Source organism: Typopeltis vanoorti, chromosome 19 (genome assembly GCF_054136105.1).
Source record: "Typopeltis vanoorti isolate ZY-2024b chromosome 19, IOZ_Tvanoo_1.0, whole genome shotgun sequence".
Classification (NCBI taxonomy): Eukaryota; Metazoa; Arthropoda; class Arachnida; order Uropygi; family Thelyphonidae; genus Typopeltis; species Typopeltis vanoorti.
The window spans coordinates 56,143,376-56,167,614 of record NC_143567.1 but is presented as its reverse complement, the minus strand read 5'-3'; the positions used below and the strand labels follow the sequence as shown (position 1 = coordinate 56,167,614).

General features: G+C 38.0%; 1 protein-coding gene across 1 annotated transcript in view; it reads right to left on the bottom strand.

Annotated features, from left to right (window-relative positions):
• LOC150096139 (mitogen-activated protein kinase kinase kinase 4-like) overlaps positions 1-24,239 on the bottom strand; it is a 734,047-nt gene that overhangs the window by 606,620 nt on the left and 103,188 nt on the right. Inside the window, exon 5 of the mRNA XM_090409620.1 lies at positions 14,068-14,313. Within this exon, the coding sequence (XP_090265746.1) occupies positions 14,068-14,313 (246 nt within the window). The remainder of the gene's footprint in view (positions 1-14,067; positions 14,314-24,239) is intronic.

The window sequence follows — 24,239 nt, the reverse complement described above, 5'->3', positions numbered from 1 at the left end:
CGCGTGTGAAATATATTCATGGGTAGTAGCCGTTCCAATTATGCATTGCATTATACATGCCTGAAAGGGGGTGGGGGTGTTTGCATTATGGGATACATACTAAGGCAAGTGATATGAAGTCATTAGCCTCTATATAAAAGTAGCTCAGACATGAATATTTTTCATGTGCAAAACCTTGTTTTGCTTACTTGGGAAAAGGATTAAAACCAAGTATAACATTTCTTTGCATCTTTAACATATTTTACACCCAAGGTAAAAAACTTACTACATCTTTCTCTCATCGAGAGATTTTTATTAAGAAGGTCAAGTGCCTTTTGTCTACTTGTATATGAGATATATATGATTTTTGCATTACTTCAACCTTGGTATCTCTCTCGGGTCTGGTTCCCACTGAAGACCTGAATAAAGGTTTAAACAGGTCTGAGTAGTGGCCCTTCCCATTATGCATTGCATTATACATGCCTGAAAGGTGGTGTGCTTTGCATTATGGGATACATATTAAGGCAAGTGATATGAAGTTATTAGCCTCTATATACAAGCAGTTCAAACATGAATATATTTCACATGCAAAACTTTGTTTTTCTTACTTGAGATAAGGATTAAAACCAAGTATAAAATTTCTTGGTATCTTTAACATATTTTATACCCAAGGTAAAAAAACTTTCTACATCTTTCTCTCATCTAGAGATTTTTATTAAGAAGGTCAAGCACCTTTTGTCTAATTGTATATAAGATATATATGACTTTTGCATTACTTCAACCTTGGTATTGCTCCAGGATCTGGCTCCCACTGAAGAGACCTCAATAAACATTGAAACCAGTCTGGTTAGTGACCCTTCCCATTATGCATTGCATTATACATGCCTTAAAGAGGAGTGTGCTTTGCATTATGGAACATACTAAGGCAAGTGATATGAAGTCATTAGCCTCTATATACAAGTAGCTCAGACATGAATATATTTCACATGCAAATATATTCATGTCTATATTCCAAGTTTAAAATTTGTTGGTCTTTAACATACATATATATATATATTTTTTTTTTTTTTTCAAAATTCATTTTTACTCGGTTGGAATATTATAAAAAAAGGTTTAATGACTATTACCGAGAAAAAAGATGACAAGATATATTTAAAAAAGATACTACTAGTTTATTAGTTTCGTTACATGAACATCCTCAGGTATCACAATCAAAGAAGTATATAAAAAAAATTACAGACTTAAAATTGTGCTAACAGAACAAGTATAAAAAACAGTAGCGTGTTTGAAAAAAATGCAAGTATGAGTTCCAAACAAACGAATACTACGCGCTGTCGCGAGTGCACCAGTACTGAACAGAAGCAACGTGTGCGTCAGAGAGATTGTAACTCAGGCTGTTGTTGATATGAGAGGAATCTAGAGAAATTTCCCTAGATTCAACAATCTTTCTTTCGAGTTCATCGTAGCACACATGGATGTTAGCAGTTTGAGACCAGTTTACAATGTGCTGGCGGCCTTCGTCTGAGTTAGCTGAAAAGAGAACGTGGCTAGAGAGAGAGCGCTAGCTCTAGTCCTGTTATAGGAGATATCTCTACGGTGTTCATCCAAACATAGAAGGATGGATTTAGCAGTCTGTCCATAGTATGGCTTTCCGCAATCACATAAAATCTTGTATACTCCTGGAAACTGAGTAGGAAGATGTTTCTGTTTATGTTTGCTAAGTAATGAACGAAGTTTTGGAAGCGTAGTGAAGCACGTTTTGAAGTTGAATTTCTTGAGAATCTTTGCCAGTTTTGGTGAAAGTGAGCTGATGTAAGGCAAGGAGATGAAGGCTCTTGGGGAAGAGGGATCTTCAGAAGTAGTTGAGTGTCTGGGGGAAAGAAATTTGTCAATTTTCTTTGGAGAGAAACCATTGTTAATAAACGTTTTTTTAAGAAAACGGAGTTCATTTTCAATTTCAAACTTACCAGACGTGCTGAGAGCATTAAAATCTCAATTTTTAGAAAGCTGACTCATACTGACAGATACCTTCATGCTTCCTCCCATAATTATCCCCCACAAAAATGTGGTATTATTTCCACTTTAGCCCACCGAGCCAAATCATTACTTACAGAAGAAACAGAAATTGAAAATGAACTCCGTTTTCTTAAAAAAACGTTTATTAACAATGGTTTCTCTCCAAAGAAAATTGACAAATTTCTTTCCCCCAGACACTCAACTACTTCTGAAGATCCCTCTTCCCCAAGAGCCTTCATCTCCTTGCCTTACATCAGCTCTCTTTCACCAAAACTGGCAAAGATTCTCAAGAAATTCAACTTCAAAACGTGCTTCACTACGCTTCCAAAACTTCGTTCATTACTTAGCAAACATAAACAGAAACATCTTCCTACTCAGTTTCCAGGAGTATACAAGATTTTATGTGATTGCAGAAAGCCATACTATGGACAGACTGCTAAATCCATCCTTCTACGTTTGGATGAACACCGTAGAGATATCTCCTATAACAGGACAAGAGCTAGCGCTCTCTCTCTAGCCACGTTCTCTTTTCAGCTAACTCAGACGAAGGCCGCCAGCACATTGTAAACTGGTCTCAAACTGCTAACATCCATGTGTGCTACGATGAACTCGAAAGAAAGATTGTTGAATCTAGGGAAATTTCTCTAGATTCCTCTCTGGTAATTAGTTTACGGAATTAACAACGCATATAAAGTATATTAATTAAAGGTAACTTTAATGAATAACTTCTATATTTCAGCAACGTCACATTGCCATCTTCAGGAACATAAAGATATGGTATGTGCACTCAGGAACTAACACAAAGCAAATGAGGAAGAAAGCAAGAAACTAATATTGTTCCTAAAGTCCTAATGGTGCCCTCTTGCGGGCTAATTTGGTAGTCTTGGCAGTTGGGCTGAAGTTCTCATAATGAAAGTCTCCCAAATTTGGGGCAGTTTCATGCACCCAAATTTGTTGAGGTTAGGAACGTTTTTTAGAGCTGCGGAAGATTCTTTGAATAATCTTTCGTATTTAAACTTGCTGCAATGAATTATTTTTGTTTTCTTCCAACGAATTTTATGGTGGGTATCTAAGGCATGGTCTGCCAGCCCAGAGCGGCTGTACTGGTGAAACAGGATGTAGTCTTGGTGTTCTGAAACCCTGATATTTGTTGTTCTGCCTGTTTGGCCAAAGTAGGACAATTTGCAGCTGCAAGGGACCTGGTATACACCAGGTAGGTCTAGAGGAAGTGGTTGGTCTTTGGTAGAGCGGATAAGAAATGCCAACTTTTTATATGGTCTGTAACAGGAAGTAAGGTCATATTTTTAGAGGATATTGGTTATTTTCTCAGAGGTGCCCTGGATGTAGGGGATGGTGATAGACTTGGTGTAATCTTTATTGTGGAGGGGGGGAGGGGGGTTGTGGTTTACAGGTTTTAGTATTTTTTGGATTTTTTTTGGGGTTATAGCCATTGGCTAAGAAAGTGTTGAGGATGTGGTTTAGTTCAATAGTCAGGGGCCTTGTCATCTGATCAGATTAATTTTGCCCTGTTATATAGTGTTTTTATCACCCCATATTGTTGTGGAGGGAGGGATTGTTGGTGAATGTATCTGCCAGTGTGAGTGGGTTTTCTGTAAACAGAGAAAACCAAAGATTGATCAAGCTGGCGGGTGATTAAAGTGTCTAGGAAGGGGATGGTGTTGTTTTCCTCTTTTTCTAAGGTGAACTGGACTCTGGGGTGTTGGTTGTTTAAGTGTGATAGGAAGGAGTGGAGTGTGTCTGAGCCATGTGGCCAAATAGCAAACACATCATCCACATAACGAAGCCAAATAGTGGGTTTTTGTGGGGCGGAGTTTAAGGCTTTCTCTTCAAATGTCTCCATAAAGAAATTGGCCAAGGGTGGGGAAAGTGGTGAACCCATGGCTGTCCCCTCTATCTGTTTGTAGAACTTTTCTTGCCAAACGAAATAGCCTGAGTTCATTGTGAACTGAGATATCGGGAGGAAACTTGGCTTGGATGAGCTCAAGGGTTTCTTTGAGTGGGACATTAGTGAACAAGCTGATAAGGGAAGCGCCACTGTGGTACTCAATCAAAAAGACTACAAAGGTAAGCTAAATTCTTTAGTACTAGACAGTACTACTTACCTCCCCATTGAATATAATCTGACCAGCTCTCAGATTAGAACTATCCACAGACTCCTTAAGAAAGTCACTTCTTGGCCTGTGGAAGTCACCAACAAACTTAAACCTTATAACTCTACATCACCCCCCCCTGATTATATGGACTCCCAAAAATACATAAACAAAATGTGCCATTGCATCCCATAGTGGATGGCATTGATTCCCCCACATATAAATTAGCCAAACATTTAGCCAAAACGCTCACACACTACACTGGCAACACACCATCACACATAAAAAACTCAGCCCACTTTAAAGCCAGTATACAGACGTCAAAACTGACATAATGGTCAGTTTTGACGTCTCCTCCCTATTCACTAATGTCCAACTCAAAGAAACCCTTGAGCTCATCCAAGCCAAGTTTCCTCCCGATATCTCAGCCCTATTTCAGTTCACAATGAACTCAGGCTATTTCGTTTGGCAAGGAAAGTTCTACAAACAGATAGAGGGGACAGCCATGGGTTCACCACTTTCCCCACCCTTGGCCAATTTCTTTATGGAGACATTTGAAGAGAAAGCCTTAACTCCGCCCCACAAAAACCCACTATTTGGCTTTGTTATGTGGATGATGTGTTTGCTATTTGGCCACATGGCTCAGACACACTCCACTCCTTCCTAACACACTTAAACAACCAACACCCCAGAGTCCAGTTCACCTTAGAAAAAGAGGAAAACAACACCCTCCCCTTCCTAAACACTTTAATCACCTGCCAGCTTGATGGATCTTTGGTTTTCTCTGTTTACAGAAAACCCACCCACACTGGCAGATACATTCACCAGCAATCCCCCCCCCCCTCACAACAATATGGGGTGATAAAAACACTATATAACAGGGCAAAATTAATCTGATCAGATGACAAGGCCCTGACTATTGAACTAAACCACATCCTCAACACTTTCTTAGCCAATGGCTATAACCCCAAAAAAATCCAAAAAATACTAAAACCTGTAAACCACAACCCCCCCCCTCCACAATAAAGATTACACCAAGTCTATCACCATCCCCTACATCCAGGGCACCTCTGAGAAAATAACCAATATCCTCAAAAAATATGACCTTACTTCCTGTTACAGACCATATAAAAAGTTGGCATTTCTTATCCGCTCTACCAAAGACCAACCACTTCCCCTAGACCTACCTGGTGTATACCAGGTCCCATGCAGCTGCAAATTGTCCTACTTTGGCCAAACAGGCAGAACAACAAATATCAGGGTTTCAGAACACCAAGACTACATCCGGTTTCACCAGTTCAGCCGCTCTGGGCTGGCAGACCATGCCTTAGATACCCACCATAAAATTCGTTGGAAGAAAACAAAAATAATTCATTGCAGCAAGTTTAAATACGAAAGATTATTCAAAGAATCTTCAGCAGCTCTAAAAAACGTTCCTAACCTCAACAAATTTGGGTGCATGAAACTGCCCCAAATTTGGGAGACTTTCATTATGAGAACTTCAGCCCAACTGCCAAGACTACCAAATTAGCCCGCAAGAGGGCACCATTAGGACTTTTGGAACAATATTAGTTTCTTGCTTTCTTCCTCATTTGATTTGTGTTAGTTCCTGAGTGCACATACCATATCTTTATGTTCCTGAAGATGGCAATGTGACGTTGCCAAAATATAGAAGTTATTCATTAAAGTTACCTTTAATTAATATACTTTATATGTGTTGTTAATTCCGTAAACTAATTACCAGTTATGTCTAACCAACGCATAAGTCTTGCTACTAGATTCCTCTCATATCAACAACAGCCTGAGTTACAATCTCTCTGACGCACACGTTGCTTCTGTTCAGTACTGGCGCACTCGCGACAGCGCGTAGTATTCGTTTGTTTGGAACTCATACTTGCATTTTTTTCAAACACGCTACTGTTTTTTATACTTGTTCTGTTAGCACAATTTTAAGTCTCTGTAATTTTTTTATATACTTCTTTGATTGTGATACCTGAGGATGTTCATGTAACGAAACTAGTAAACTAGTAGTATCTTTTTTAAATATATCTATTATTATTACTATTATTACGGGCAACTCCAGGGAGTCATTGGACTCATCGAGGGAGGCCCCAAATCATATTCATCACAACTATTTGACATTCATGCAGTATCTATCATACCTCGCCTTAAACTCATTCACTGTCACAGCATCCACCACAGACTCAGGGAGCGCATTCCACTCATTCATTACTCTAAAAGTAAAGAACCCAGCTCTAACACCTTTAATAACCACACTTTTGCCCAGTTTCCATGGATGTCCCCTAGTCCTCCCACAACCAGCCCTGTTCTCAAAAATATCTTCTGAATTAATTTTATAGAAACCCTTCAGTAATTTGAATGTCTCAATCATATCTCCCCTCCTCCGCCTATCAACCAATTTTTACTACCCACAAATCCTCAACCTGTTCTCATACGGTTCATTCCACAGACCTGCTATCATCTTGGTCACTCGCCTCTGGATCCTCTCCACCTCCTCCCCATCAAGAAGAAACCTAGGTGACCAAATCTGAGCATAGTAGTCTAGATGGGGTCTTATCAAGGCTCGATACAGAGGAACAATAACCTGCTTGTCTCTGCTTGTCATCGTATTCTTCAGCAACCAAGTGATTTGATGAGCTGTTTTGGTCACTTTTGCAATGTGTCCCCTAAATTTCAATTCCTTATCTACCAACACTCCTAAATCTCGTGCCTCATCAATTTCCTGGAGTACGGTTCCACCAATGCAGTAAACTGCCGCCAATCTTTTCACCCCAAAATGCATAACCTTACATTTTGCCACATTAAACTGACATCCATTCTCGTCATCTTTTCTCTCGGTGATAGTAATTAAACCTTTTTTATATATATATATATATATATATATTGGGGCTCCCATGGAATACTGAATGCATCCCCTAGGTGGCAGATGGGAAGAAACCCCAACTACCATCCATTGGATATCAGGGCAGCTCTGAATATATTGAATAAAGAGCCGTGGACCAGTGGTTTTGCAACTGGCGATCCCATGTGAAAATATTGCCATTCACCAACCTGCACTGGGCTAGAATGGTGAATATTTGTGGCCTAACCTTCCAAGATGAATCCAACAGAAATAAAATGGCCCTCATTACCCGGAGGCTGGATTGTTACCATCTATGGCAGCAGGCAGTTAAACATGAAGGGAGAGCTGCTAAGAATCCACAGGTAACCAGATCATGCTGCCATTGGAAACTAGACCTTGGAACATTAAACTGTAGGATTCTGAGCAGTGAAGCATGGCTAACTGAACCAACTGAAGAGCTAAAGCAACTAAAACGGGTTCTTGGACTGTGTGAAGTTAGACGTAATGGTGAAGAAATTCTTCAATTAAAAAAAAGGAGACATACTATATTATAGAGGCCAAGGTAAGGAAAGAATCAGTGCAGCTGGATTCTTGATCAACAAAAAACTGAAGAACAACATAATAGAATTTGACAGTATATCTGATCAAATAGCAAGTATTGTTGTTCAAATCTCAAAAAAATACACCCTTAAGATCATCCAAGTCTGTGCACCCACAATAAGTCATACCGACGAAGAAATTGAAGCCTTCTATCATGATGTATCTCAACTCTATAATAAAGGAAAACATCGTTTCAGAATTGTAATGAAAGACTTTAATGCTAGTATTGGTATACAACATTCAGATGAAAGCTCAATGGGAAATTTTGGATATGGCATGAGAGACGACAGAGGATCAAGGTTAATAGAATTTGCAGAAAAAGAAAACCTGTATATCATGAATTCCTTTTTCAAGAAAAAAACACACAGAAAGTGGACATGGAAAAGTCCAAATGGAAAAACTAGTGAAATTGACTATCCTCAGCAATAAGAAAAACATCTTTCTGTTATAAACACCTTCAAGATTGGAAGTGACCATTGTATGGTACATAGTAAAATTCAAATAAACTGCCAAAAAGAAAGAAGAAAGACGTTTCAAAGATCAAAGCAAAACATAGATATACACAAACTCAACATTAAAAAAGATGCATTCTAACACAGATTAAACAATAGATTTAAACATCTTATTATAGATGACAATGCTAATCTATCAGAAAGTAATGACATTATTACCCAAAACCTTTTACAATGCTCACTTGAAATAGCTGGTACCACAGAACAGAAACAAGACAAAATTTCTGAACAAACAAAACAGCTTATGAAGAAACAAAGAGAAATGAAACAATCAATTAACCTACAGAATAAAATTGAATACACTGAATTGTGCAAAACGATCAGAAAACATATCACAGAAGAAACAAGAAAATTCAATTGTAAATTCATACAACAAACAATTGAAAACAACCATAGTCTCAAAAAGCCAAACAGCAACAAACAGATGGCTGCAGTCAAACTACAAGATGGGACAATCACCAGAGATAGATATGCTATAGCACAAAAGAGTTGAAGAATTTTACTCAGTATTATATCAGGATGATGAATTAAATGAAGAAGAAGACAACTATGAAACAGCTGAAGTACCACAGATTCTACCAGAAGAAGTTATGTGGAGCATCCAAAGCTTGCAAAATGAGAAAGCTGCAGGTGAGGATGAAGTTACAGCTGAACTTCTAAAAACGGTGGAGAAATAATCTACAAACTCTTAGCAAAGCTATTTACTTTATGCCTAAAGAAAAATGATATACCAAGAACATGGAAGAAGGCTACCCTAATTCTGATAATATATAAAAATAGTGACTTGATGAACTACCAACCTATCAATGGTTTACAGTGTTTACAAAAGTCTTAGCTCATAATCTTTGTACGATTCTAGATCTAGCACAACCAAAAAAACAGGAAGGCTTTCGAAGGGGCTTTAGTACAATGGACCATATTCAAGTTGTACAGCAGATTATTGAACGGTGTAATTAATATCGATTACCACTATGTCTTGGTTTTATTGACTATGAGAAAGCATTTGATTCACTTAAAACTTGTGCAACACTTAAAACATTACGAAACCAACAAATGGAGGAGTCATACATCAGGACCATCAAATCAGCATACACCAATGCCATAGCAGCAATTAATTTCAATAGAGATGTTTCCAGAAGAATAATAAAAATCAAGAAGTTTGAATATTTCTTCTAGGCAAGCTGTGAATAATTTTGAGATATTGTGTCATATACCCCTCTATGTTTCCACAGAGAGGTATAAGACAGAGTGTCACTCTGTCTTATACCTCTCTGTGGAAACATAGAGGGGTATATGACACAATATCTCAAAATTATTCACAGCGTGCCTAGAAGAAATATTCAAACTTCTTGATTGGGATAATTTTGAGATATTGTGTCACTCTGTCATATACCCCTCTGTGTTTCCACAGAGAGGTATAAGACAGAGTGACACAATATCTCAAAATTATTCACGGCATGCCTAGAAGAAATATTCAAACTTCTTGATTGGGAAGGGAAAGGTCTGAAGATAAATGAAAGATATTTAAGCCATTTATGCTTTGCAAATGACATAGTTATCTTTACTTCAACTGCGCATGAATTACAGACTCATATCTATGAACTCCAAATTGCTAGCAAAACAGCTGGCCTAAAGATAAACTTAAAGAAGACCCAAGTTATGTTCAATAGCTATGTCCAACCAGAAATAATAAAAATCAGTAATGAGGAAATCAGATGAGTAGATCATTACATATACTTAGGACAATGAATATCAATGGACCAAAATATCATGGACAAAATTAAAAGGCACACGATGCTTGGGTGGAAAGCATTTGGAAAATTCATTCAATATTCAAAAGCCAACTACCATTATGTCTGAATAGAAAAGTTTTTAACCAATGTATTCTTCCTATGATGACATAGGGCTATGAAACATGGACACTAAATGCAAAGGAAATCCAAAAATTAAGAACAACACAATTTAGTATGGAAAGAAGTGTGCTTGGTATCACAAAAGGAATACATGGATAAGAAATCAAGCCAAAGTCTCTGACATCATAGGAAAAGTGAAACATCTGAAGTGGCAATGGGCTGGGCATATTGCTCGAAGACAAGATCAACGATGGACAAAAGAAGTACTGGATTGGATTCCACGAGAGAAAAAATGACCACTAAGCCGACCTAAATCATCATATTTGCAGGAGTCGGAAAGAAGAGCCATGTTTGCAAAGCTATTACTTAATTACCACTGGCAGTAATATTTCTAACTGTGAATGGCAGTGATGAATATCACTGCTGTTGATATATAACTGTCAGCAAATATCATTGACATTAAATATCATTGCCATTGCAATGACTGCCTAAACCTCGAAAAGCTATTACTTGTCAATAATCACTGACAATGATATTCAATGACGAAATCATCTATACGCAAACTGTCTATTATAATTTTGGCTGTTGCAGACTTCATCAATGAATATCACTGACAGAATTTTTTTAAACTTTTTTAAATTATTAAGATTTAGTTTATTTAGGCTTGGAATCTATAAAGCACAAACAATTAAATTAATTCTTTCCCTATTAAAAATCCTCATCTGAGAAACCCGACATTTAAGAAATGAGTCTCTCTTTACAATTCTCTCTAAACCAGTGGTTTGTGTTTCTCTCACAAAACTCGTCTATAAACAACTTCTGTGTTTATTTCAATCCTAAAGATTAGAACAAGGTTATCCTCTTCCCTTCAAGAAGTATCCTATTTCTACTCTTTTTCATTCATTTTTCTCTTTTTATTTCTTACCTGTTTGCCTATTTTTTCATTTTATAATCTACTTGTTTCAAGAGATGTTTTTCCAAAAGTACAATCCTTCCCTTTTTAACTTATTTATATTTTTTTGTTCATTTCATTTTTAGTATACAATTAGTCCTCGATTTATGTGGTGCTTAAACACAATGCATTTTTGACAATTATGTTCATTTCAAAAGAATAATCAGAGCTCCAACCGATTCTGCTCATGAAAAGAAAGCTGAGAAAATGAAAGTTTATTCAGTATCCTATTGATTGCACAAATATCGGGCAGCAAGCGATCTGAGATTCTTGCTTGAAGTTCTACAAAAGAAAACACAGAGAGGGAAGATCGTGTGTGTGTGTTGCCCAGGAATGATAGTGACGAGCTGAGCAGAAGAGCAGCAATACTGAATTGCATAACAGCCAGAATGTGTGAGAATAGAGGATTGGAATACGTGGATGCTTGGAGGGCATTTGAGGGAACTGTCAGAAGGGAACTGTATGCTAGAGACTGCTTGCATTTGAATGAGGAAGGACGAAGGTATCTGGAAAGATTGCTATTTTCTGAACGAGTCAGTGTGTCAATGCAGGGAAACTAGAATTCCCAGGGTGAATGGTAGCAGGGGTGGCCTCTTGTGGGAATGGGTGCTTGGGGAAAGGGGGGGGGGGAATGACATCAGGTAACAATGAGCCCAGGGGGATTGAGAGGGGATAATGATAGGTATAGAAGCAGTGACATTTTTATGCTCTATACTAATGCCAGGAGTATCCAAAATAAAGGAAATGAATTGGTGGCACTGATAGCATCAACCTGGCCAGAGATTATTGGGATCTCTGAGACATGGTTGACAGAGAATGATATAATAACTGGAATTGAAGTGGCAGGGTACAACATTTTTCGGAAGGATAGGAAAGGAAAATGTAGTGGTGGAGTACTGCTTATGATAAGTGATGACTTATGTCCTCTAAGAGTGCAGGCTTTGGAAGGCAGTGACACATGTGGTTTTGAAAGCATGTGGTGTGAGGTAGAAGTGGCCAAGACAGGATATGTAGTGGGGTGTTGCTGTAGACCAGGGAGCACAGAAGGTGGGGACCAGATGGTTAGGCAGTTCAGCTTGGCAAGTACAAGAAGAATGATTGTTGTGGGAGATTTTAACTACAGCAGTATAAGCTGGGAAGAGGAAAATGCATGTAGTAACAAGGGGATAGAATTTCTGGAATTCTTGAGGGACAAATGTCTTTGGCAGCATGTAATAGAGGGAACAAGAGGTTCAAGAGTTTTCGATTTGGTCATAGCATCAGAAGTGAGACGACATCTCTCCCACTAGTTGGAGAAAGTGACCATGTGGTTTTGACTTGGAAGATGAACAGACATGCAGGTGTATCAAAGAAAAGGGAATGTATGTGGAATTATAAGGCGAGTGATTATAATAGTCTTAGATATCAACTAGGGGCAGTTCCATGGATGGCAGAATTGGAAGGACAGGATATCATTAGTGCTTGGGAAATTGTGAAGGAATATTTGTTAGCAGCAATAGTAAGCTGTATTCCACAGGTAAAGAAGCAGACACAATTTGGTGTAAAGTGGATGACAAATGATATCAAACAGGAACTGCGGTTGAAAAAGAGATTATGGAAGATATATAAGGAGAGGGGTGGAGGACAGCCACACGAAGAATATAAGACATAGGCCAGGAGAATGACCAGAATGGTGAGGAAGGCAAAACTGGAATATGAGAAGAGATTGGCACTAAGATCCAAAGAAAATCCTAGGGAATTTTTTTAGCTATGTGGCCAGTAGGCGGAGAAACGATTGTGGAAGAATGACATTGCGGGATAAAATGAGAATAGAGTGACTGATGCAGAGGACATAGAATTGTTCAATGTGGAGTTGTTCAATGAGCACTTTATTGAAGTATTTCATCCTGGAGGAGGTTTTAATACTAGAGGGATAGGGCAGGTTCAGGATTCAGAGGTGCAAGAGGGGAGTGTGTTCCAAATACTGATTTCTCAGGATACCAGTAAAGCTGTTGGACTGGATGGTATTTCACCATGGGTTTTGAGAGAATGTGCTAAAGAACTGACAGTTCCACTGACCTGGCTTTTCAATAAATGTCTGGCTGTGGGAAAGGTACCCAGGGAATAGAAGGAAGGTAAGATAGTGCCGCTGTATAAGGGAGGTAGCAGAATGGATGTGTCTAATTATAGGCCTGTTGGTGTGTCATCAGTAGTTGTTAAGGTCTTGGAGAAATCAGTGAGGGACTATATACAGCAGTGGGCAGATGAGTTGATAGTTTTTTCAAAGCAGGATTACCTAAACCAGGTGCTTCAACATTGAACATTAACTTATCTAAAAGTGTATGAAAAACAATTTTTTTGTTATTACATTGCTAATTTTGATAAAATTGCAGTATAATGTTACAGATGCTTTTATTTTAAAAAATTCACGATTTAACAGACACCCCTTAGCCCCTATTAGTCTATTAAATCGAGGGTTTACTGTACATATAAAAAGACATTTGAAAGTTTGAAAATTTACCAGATAGCTTACAAGAATAAAACCTCAGAGTTGCCTTTATATGCACTATCTAAAAGACACAAGCTTTGCCCAGAAGACTGTATGTCACCTTTTATTAGTACTTTATTAGAAGGTTATAAGCTTTCTGATATTTTTTTGAAACATTCTAAAGTTTCTTTCTATATTCGGCTATAAAATATGGCTGAATTCATAATATTCTCCATTTTAGTATCTTACTTATGCAAAATGGAATCTTCTGGCACTTCATGTTAGCCATCTGTTATATTCACAAAGTGGTGCTTGACAGATGGTGTTGCTGGTTGTAAGTCGAAGTATAATACCACAATTGTGTATCTATGAATCCACATAACTCGAATCAATGTAAGTCAAGGACTTACTGCATTTTATTTTTATTTCTGCCAGCTGTAGCTTTTTTTTTTCAAAGAAGAGGAAATTAGCATTATAATAACAGGCTTTTGCTATCAACAGATCAAATCTGATTATACTGTTAGGTTAAATGAGAGCTTTTTTACTTGAAGTAAATACTTGAAATTTATTTAAAAAAAGGTTAAATCATATATTTCACAAATAATATGATGTTATTTTTATTTTACATAATAAAGTTGAATAAACTGGAAAGAATGGAAAGATTTTCATTTTTAGAATTTTCAGCAAATCTGGTCTTCATCAAATTAAACTTACCTGACCAACACTAAGAGCAGAAGGTTTTTCTGGCTGTTGTTCAAGTCTAAGTAACAAACACTCGTGAACAACATCAAGCAATACTCTTAAAAGAAAAAGGAATGGTCTGTGAAAAGTAGGAAGCTGCATTTGCTGAAATGATTTTGACCATACTCCAAAGGTAGAAAGTTCATCACAATATGCTTTAGAAAATGAAATAAGATTTTCTGTTTTCCCTAATGGTGAGTATGGTTCTCTTTCTTGAACCTGTAATAAATACAATAAATTTAATGGAGTTTTAGCAAAAATATTTAACAGGCAAATAGCATTTCTCATAAAGTAAAATTTGCAGAGGGCCAATTACATCATTAGAATTTCATTAGCATTTTCAGAAAACCAGAAATTACAAGAAATATCCATTTCTCATAATTAGAATTCATAGGGATAAATTGTTATACTCAGATTATCTACCTGAGGATATAACTGCATAATAGTTCCACAGTTTGGCTGTTTGATATTACAAGTGAGCAAACACAATGGTAATACATCAGAAGATTTCTGAACCAAACAGCAAATTGAGTGAGCCAAGCGCTGTGGACGTGTCTGAGAAGAGCTCCTGATTGAGATAAGTTATTCTAGGAATAATTAAGTATATACGTGTAATTGTTTGAATAAGAGTCGCTGTAAACATTGTGCGCTACCGGTATTATTAGTCTGGGGGATTTTTCTTGCCTAAACTTAATTACGAAATCGTTATTATCAGACCTAGTAACCTGCAATGAAAAAAAAAAAAAATGGTGGCAGCATTGTCATTCCATGATTTTATTTTAGATTTCAGTCGTTTCGTTAAGTGTGAGGTCTGTTATGTGTATTCCTTCGATTACATAAATGATTTGTGGATGTTTAGTGCGGATGGAAGAAGGGTATGTACGAAGTGTGACCTGAACGAGGAACGGATGAATGCAAATATGAAATTGATGACAGAAAGTGTTAGTAACGAGAATGTCGCGGGGAACATGTGTACACGTATGAAAGAGAACGATGGTGAGCATGAGCAGCAAAAAAATCTTAAAAAATCAGTAAAAAAGAAAAAGAGTGATTTGAAAACCATACCGGATGTTAAAAGGGATGAAAGTGAGGCGAGAGTGGTGGAAGGAAACGAAATTGAGAGAACAAATGAAATTAGAAATGGTGTGATGCAGAAATCGAAAGTGAAAAAAATCGAAAGAATCGATGATAGCAAAAAAAGAATGAATCATGGCGAAAGTTGGACACATGTTGGACTGAAAGTACTGAAACAAAGAAAAATGAATGAGAGTGAAAGTGAGAAGAATGATAGCAAAAGTTGGATGCATGTTAGACCGAAAGTACGGAAACAAAGAAAGATAAATGAGATTCAAAGTGAGAAGAATGATAGCGAAAGTTGGACGTATGTTGGACCGAAAGTACGGAAACAAAGAAGGATGAATGAGAGTGAAAGTGAGAAGAGGGAGCCGAGAGTTAGAAAGTTCGAAAGATTTAATGATAGAGAGAATGTGTCGGGGGATTCAGAAATTGAATTGGATTGGATAAGGCAAGAAATGAAATGGATGCGGAATGAAATTAAAAGAATTCAGGTCAAAACTTTTAAAATAAATCATGATGGAGTTAATGAAATGAAAGAGTTAACAAAAGATGAGCAAGTGGCGTTGTATGGCGACTCCATTATTAAAGGTGTGCTAGAGGATAGAATGCACAAGGTATGTTTTCCAGGTGGTAAAATGAGTAGAGTGATTGAGGCATTGGATATGAGGCAGGAGCGAGCAAAAGAGTTAATAGTATTAATTGGTACAAATGATTTGAGAGAGAACAAAGAGCATGTCAGAATGTACATCAGGAGGCTGCTTGGAAGGATAAAAGAAAATAGTGTGACAAAAAGGGTAGTCAGTGTGTTGCCGGTATGACTGTGATGAAATGAGGCAGAGAGCAAGGATTATGAATGATATGCTGGCTGAAATGTGTGAGGAGATGGGAGAATAGTTTGTTAATGTGTGGAATGAGTGTGAGGGACGAAGTGAGCTGTGTGGGAGCGATAGACTGCATTTGAGTGGTTTGGTGTGAGTCACTTGGAGAGACTGCTGCTGGAAAGTAGAGAAATGAATAGAGAGAATGAATCAGATCGAGAGGGGAGTGATGTGGAAGAGCAGGAGAGTAAGACAGGAGAGATTGAAGAAGTGGTTATGAATGGGGAAGTGAGTGGTATGAGTATAGAAAATGAGAGAATGGGTGTACAAGAGGAGCAGGGAAACGGGGAGGGTCAGGGTGGACAGGAGTACACAGTGTGAGAAAGGTGGATGCTCCAAGAGGAGGTGAGAGCATGTGTAGGCAGAAAAGGAATGGGATGACCAGAAATCAAGAGGAAACAGTTGGAATTGCAAAGGGTTCTGAAATGAAGAAGCAGAAAGGGAAATGGCCCCAGTCTAGCATGGAGAGATCGCATCGAGTGAGTGGTATCAGTGGAACTAGCTGTAGATCGAGAAATGAGCTGTTGTGTCTGTATACCAATGCTAGAAGTATAAGGAAAAAGGCAGATGAAATGGTTGCACTAATTACATCTGTTCATCAAGATTGTCAGAATAAGTGAGACATGGTTGGATGAAGACGACATCCTGACAGGAATAGAGATGGAAGGGTATGATATGTTTCGTGAGGATAGGAGGAGAAAAAAGGGAGGTGGAGTTCTATTGATGATAGAGAAAGAGTTATGTCCATAGAAGGTAGAGATGCAAGAGGGAAATAGGGCCAGTGGTTTTGAGGCAGTATGGTGTGAGATAGAGGTGAATAGAATCAAATATTTGGTGGGATGTTGTTATAGTCCTGGTAATGTGGATGGTGGTGATAGTGAAATGTATAGTCAAATTAGCCAAGCAAATAAGAAAAAGGTGAACATTATGGGTGATTTTAATTATGGCAATATAGACTGGAGTGATGAGATAGCAACTGGAAGTAAAGAAAATGAGTTTCTTGAGTTTTGGATGGATAACTATTTCAGACAGTATGTAACAGAAGGCACACGAGGATTAAAGGTCTTGGATTTGGTCATCTCATCAGAGGATGTAATTATAAATGAGGTGTCAAATCATCCACCAATTGGTGAGAGTGACCATGAGGTGATTACCTGGGTGGTTGCCAGCAGTTCAAGGACCCCTGTGAGAAAAGGGTATATGTGGAACTACAAGGGGGGGATGATTATGAAGAGCTCAGGGGACAGCTTGCGGGTGTAGCATGGAATGAGGAGTTAGCTAGAAAAGAGATCAATGTAGCTTGGGGGATTTTCAAAAGCTATCTAGTAGATGCAATGTCTAAATGTATTCCAAGGGTGAGAAGGATGAATAAAGAGATTAAGCATGCGATACAGAGAAAAAGGACATTGTGGAGGCAGCATAAGAGAAGTGGAAATAACCAATTTCATGAGGTCTACTTGGTGAGAGTAGCTAAAGAGAGGTATGAACAACAGTTAGCTAATGAAGCTAAAAAGAATCCTAGGGAGTTCTTTTGATATGTAGCCAGCAAAAGAAAGAATGATTATGGAAGGATGACGTTGACTGGAGAAAATGGTATAAAGACAGCTGTTGCAGAATCTGTGTCGGAGATACTTAATGAGCAGTTCATAAAGATCTTTCAATCTTGTGAATGTGACTTCATGGAGAGATTGAGAGCAGTTGATGATGGGGAGGAGAGACTGACTGTAAGTGAGCAAGAGGTGTTTGGGGAGTTGAGTAAACTAGATGTAAATAAGGCTGTGGGACTTGATAATATATCACCGCGTATTCTGAAGGAATGTGCCAGAGAGTTGACACCTGCCTTGACAAATATGAGTCTTGCACTCAGTCGAATCCCTAAGGAGTGGAAGAGGGGAAAGGTTGTGCCACTTCATAAAGGAAGTGATCGAACTCAAGCATCAAACTATAGGCCTATCAATGTGTCAGGTGTTGTGGTTAAGTTGTTGGAGAAGCTTGTGAGAACTATGATCCAGAGTTGGGTTGATAACAATGGTATTATCTTTGATGGACAGCATGGATTTGCTAAAGGGAGGTCATGTTTTAATAATCTGCTTACTTATTACAATAAAGTGACTGCTTCCTTGGACAGAGGAGAAGGATACCCAGTAATATACTTAGATTTCACAAAGGCTTTTGATAGAGTACTTCATGATAAAATGATAGTCAAACTAGAGCAGATGGGGTTGGATATTAGATTAGTGCATTGGATTGGAGACTGGCTATCTGATAGGTATCACAAGTTGTGTATGGGGGAGCGATATCCAGGAAAAGGAAAGTCACTAGTGGAGGGCCTCAGGGGTCTGTTTTAGGTCCATTACAATTTAACTTGTATATTAAATATTGGTGAAGATTTGGATGGAGATGTTCAGTTGTTTGCAGATGATGCAAAGTTGGGACGAACCATAAAGAGTAGTGAAGATGTTGTGGCCTTGCAAGAAGACTTGAATAAATTGAATGATTGGGCACAGAAATGGGGGTGTGAGTTCGATGTTGCGAAATGTAAGGTTTTAAAATTTGGAAAACAAAGATGGGATGCAGAATTTATGCTTGTTGAGAATATATTGTTGGACGTAGAAGAAATAAGAGATCTGGGGGTGATAATGGATAAGGATCTAAAATTCAGGGGACACATCACCAAAATTGTGAAGACAACACAAAGGTTTCTGGGAATGATGCAGAGGACACTGACGTGTAGAAGTAGGGAGATTCTTGTTCCATTGTATAAGGCTTTGATAAGGCCACACATGGACTATTGTGCCCAGATTTGGTCACTGGGTTTTCAGAAGGATGTGTTGAAAAGGGTCCAAAGGTAAGTGACTAATGTAGTTTCTGACCTCTGGAATGTTGAGTATGGGGAAAGATTGAGAAGATGTAATCTGCAGAGTCTGGTGGAGAGAGGGAAGAGGGGAGATATGAATAGAGACCTACAAGTTGGTAAGGGGTTGTTATAAGATCAATGGTGGAGAAGTTCTACAGAGAATAGTGGGAGATCAGGGGAAAACCAGAGTTCATCCCTGGAAACTGTATAAAGAGGGTGTGAGTAAGGGAGTGAGAGGCAGGTTTTTTTCGTGCAGAGTTGTGAATAATTGGAATGCCTTGCCTGAGAGTTTGGTATCTGCAAGGAGTTTGAGTGTGTTTAAGACAAGATATGATGAGATGTATGTGTGATAAAAGGACCTCCCAGATGAGTCTTTGACTCCATGAGGTCTTGGGGTAATAATAATCCTACTGCCTTCTTTCAGGAAACCCTGTGTTGTAGGTGTCATGTTGATGAGACTTTTATTCTTAGACTGCATGTCCCTGCTCAGTAAGTTTCTTACAAGTTACATCATGAAAGACACTATCAAAAATAACAGTGACATCACTGATCACCTCTTTTTATCAGAACAGTCTTCGCCACATCATTTTTCCTAAGAATTATGACTTCAATCACCTCAAGAAACGTCAACACATTTTTTCTTTCTCCCTGACCACTTACACCACAATGTTGCAATAAGGGTTTTGTAGCTTCTCATTTATGGGGTTGATATTTAAAAAAAAAAACATATTACCATTGTATCTTAAATGTGTTAAATACATTTTTGACTAAGTTAAAACAGTGATATTTAAATAACATGGGAGAATAGTATTTAAATTATATTTAGGCATTACATACTTTCAGGTAGAGCCTCCATAGCTCATTTGGTATAGACAAAGGCCTCTGGTTAGAAAGACATGGGTTCAAGTCTTGTCATCTGGTCTCTTTCGACAAAAGGTGAGTTAGCCAGTCTCATATGGAGGTAGGGACGTTTTTTCACCCAGAAACTCGGGTTTTCTTTCCCCCAGCAAACCTTGTTACGGTTAAGAAATTCTTGGATTTCTTAACTGTAATACGAGGATAAGGCAGTTTCTCCTATGCCTCTAAGTAATCTTCTCTGTAAATTGCATGTGTTCTGCTGACCGGTTTGCCTATTCTGGGAGATTAAAAACCTGAATTTCTGGGAGAAAAAAACCTCTCCACCTCCATATGAGACCGCTAACTCACCTTTAGTCGAAAGAGACCATATAATGGTTCCTCATTGTCAAGGACAGGAATCGAACTGAGGTCTTTCAGACCAAAGGGCTTCGTCTATACCAAATGAGCTATGGAGGCTAATAAGATACTTTCGAACCTCACAATCTACGATTGACCTAGATTCTGATCCTATTCAGAATCAGAGAAGCCTTTATAGGGTGTTTTCACAACAAATGAAAATTAATTATCTGATCACATACAAAAATGGAAGTTTTTTTGTTTGTTTTTTCATTCTGCAAAAAGTTTTTTTTTTTCATTCTTGGATTTTTTTTTTCAGCAAAACAGACAAACTTTGTTATAGTATAATATGTAGACAAGTGAACTGACTGATATAGTGGTAATTAGGTTTATATGAATTCAATTACTTAGCAGCTACTTGTGCTTATTTATGTTTTAATGCTTCATCAGCCATATTCTGCCTACTGCCTCCAAAATCCTCCACTCAATGACACTGAGTTCCAGTCATGTCTTTAATTTCATCCTTCCGCCATCAATTTGGTCTTCCTATAGCTCTCTTTACTTCTCTGGGATACCATTCAGATGTCCATTTTGTCCATTTCTGAGTGTTACTTCTTGCAATACGACCTGTCCCATTGCCACTTGAATCTTTTACTGTTACAATGTCGCTCATCGTGGTCTGAGCTCCGACCCAAGTATTGTGCGTTATATTATTATTATTATTATTACTCAAGACCCCATGGCATCAAAAACTCATCTAGGAGGTCCTATTATCATACACACAGCTCATCATACTGTGCTTGAAACACACTCAAATTCTCTGCAGCCACCACACTCTCAGGCATGGCATTACAATCATTCACAAATCTGCATGAAAAAAAACCTGCTTCTCACTCCCCTACTCACACCCTCTTTATACAGTTTCCAGGGATGATCTCTGGTTCTCCCCTGTTCTTCCACTATTTTCTGTAGAACCTCTCCAGCATTGATCTTATAACAACCCTTTACTAACTTGTAGGTCTCTATCATATCTCTCCTCTTCCTCCTGTCCACCAGATTCTGCAAGTAGCATCTTCTCAATCTTTCCTCATACTCGATATTCCAGAGGTTAGGAACTACCTTAGTCAGTTGCCTCGGACCCTTTCCAACATCTCTTCATCCTTCTGAAAACCAGGTGACCAAATCTCGGCACAATAGTCCATGTATGGCCTAATCAAAGCCTTATACAATGGAACAAGAATCTCCTTACTTCCACAAGTCAGTGTCCTCTGCATCATTCCTAGAAGCCTTTGTGTTGTCTTCACAATTTTGGCTATGTGTCCCCTAAATTTCAAATCTTTATCCACTATCACCCCCAGATCTCTTATTTCTTCCACCTCTGACAATATATCCTCACCAAGCAAAAATTCTGCATCACATTTTTGTTTTCCAAATTTTAAAACCTTACATTTTGTAACATTGAGCTCGCATTCTCATTCCCAATCACTCAATTTATTCACGTCTTCTTGTAAGGCCACAATATCTTCTCTACTCTTCATGGTTTGTCCTAACTTTGCATCGTCTGCAAACAACTGAATATCTCCATCCAAATCTTCACCAATATCATTAACATACAAGTTATTATTATGTGTCACCTCCAGGGAGTCCAAAGCCTCATCGAAGAAACTGCATCGAATGACATCCCATCCATCTACTAACTGTGCTCAAACTTACTTAACTTTTTGCATGAGCCATTAGTATAAGAGGTTCTACCAATCGATCAACCTTTGCTAAACAGCAATAGCCCTAAAACAGACCCCTGAGGCACACCACTAGTAACTTTTTTCTTCGTGGATATCGCTCCCACATACACAATTTGTTGATACCTATCAGATAGCCAGTCTCCAATCCAATGCACCAATCTAATATCCAACCCCATCCACTCTAGTCTGAATATCAACTTATCATGCAGTAATCTATCAAAAGCCTTTGCAAAATCTAAGTATATTGCTGTATATCCTTCTCTTCTGTCCATGGAAGCAGTCACCTTAATGTAATAAGTAAGTAAATTACTAAAACATGACTTCCTTTTAGCAAATCCATGCTGTCCATCAAAGATGATACCATTGTTGTCAACTCAATTTCTGGATCCTAGTTCTCACAAGCTTCTCCAACAACTTAACTACAACACATGACACACAGATAGGCCTATAGTTTGATGCTGAATTTTTATCACCTCCTTTATGAAGTAGCACAATCTTATGAAGTATCTTGGTATTACCATTCTGCCTAGAATGGTAATACTAAGTATTATTCTTTCCATTTTCTGTAATAATCTTCAACTTGGTCAGTTTATTAGTCAAAGTTAATATTTCAGTTCCATATATTATGACTGGATGTGTACAACTATCGAATATTTTTCTTTTAAGGCAGATTTATTTCCTTTGATTGCTTCATGGTGTTTTCCAAAGGTTATCAAACCATGTTGATTTCTACATATAATTTCTTTTTTATTCTCTCTCTTCCTGGTGTTTCATTTGTACTGGCTTCTTGGTAATGTATTTTATTATACATTATTTTTGTTATATCTTTGTTTATATTTAATCTTTTCTTTTTCACTATCTGCATTCAATTCGTTGATCATTTGTTGAAATTCTGGAGAATTTTCTTAAAAAACAGCAAATCATAGGTGATTTAGTTCTTTCTCATTTACCATAAATCCTATATTTTTCCAATAAGGTTTTTTAAAAATTTCTTCTAGGGCTGCTGTAAATAATTTAGGTGAAATGGCATCTCATTGTCCCTCTTTTTTTATAGGAAATTTCATATCTGCTAGTGAGATGCAGTTGAATTTACTTAGACATATATATATATATTGACACTCAGGGTAGCCCCTGAGTGTCAAGTCTTCAAAAGGGGATGGGGGGCTCTGCCTCCCTGCCTTCTTACATTCTAGAAAAAATTCTTCCCCATTAAACTAAGTAACAACCCTGTAGTGATGACTTAAATGTCTCGATCACTTCAACTATTCACAAGTCTATGTAAATTGCATTCTCTAAAACTTTCTTCATCTTCGCATTCCAAAAATCAATTACCACCTTAGTCAGTCTTCTCTGGACCCTTTCTAATATACTATCATCACCATGAATTTGTGCAAAATAATTCATATGAGACCTGCTCAAGGCCTTATACAATGGAACTATAACCTCTTTATTTCTGCACATCAAGGTTCTTCACATCACTGCCATAATCTGATGTGATGACATCACAAGTTGTGCTATGCAGCCCACAAATTTCAGATTGGCCTATGATTTTTAGCTATAGCCTTATCACTATCTCAGTGAAATGGAACAATTTCACCTTCTTTCCACTCCCTTGAGACCTGTGCTATTCCAAGACTTATTAAACAGGTGTGACAAGGCTACTGCCAACTTCCTGGAACATTTCGTTAAGAAATGTAGTGATGTGTCATCAAGTCCTACTGCCTTACTGACATCAAGCTTACTAACTCCTCATATACCTCACTCATCAATAAAACATCTCCAATTTCCACTAAACTAGAGCTTCATCTGATTCCACACTGATGAGGATGAAACATCCTGATAAGCTGTTCACGAATACCTCAACTATGTCCTCTGTAGCAGTTACCATTTTACCATCTTCATCCATTAACAATATCATACCTTAATCATTCTTCCTTCTGCTTTCCACATATCGGAGAAACTCCATTATTTTTCTAGGCCTAATTTGCTATTTTCTGCAAGTACTGCAGTTTATCTTCCTTACTAAGTGAGTCAATTTTATGACATGCTCTTTGTACTCTTCATGCAATTGATTATTACCATTATTCATCTTGTGCTATCTTCACAGTACCTTCTTCTTCCAGATCTTCCAAATGAATGAAAGACGGCATTAAGTCATTTGACACTACCTTATTCAACCTTTTGGCTTTTGAAATACATTCACAAGCTGATGTTAAATACCTCTTGGTCAGTGCCCAAGCAGTGTTTATCTCCTTCCCACTTAACTCATTCCATTCTACAGCTCCAAGCTGACTCCTGCGCTTCTCATAATCACCAGCCAGCCAGATGATCACTTCGTAGCCACTCTCGTCAACTGCAGGAAATGTGATACACCACTCGCAATCACATCTTCAAATG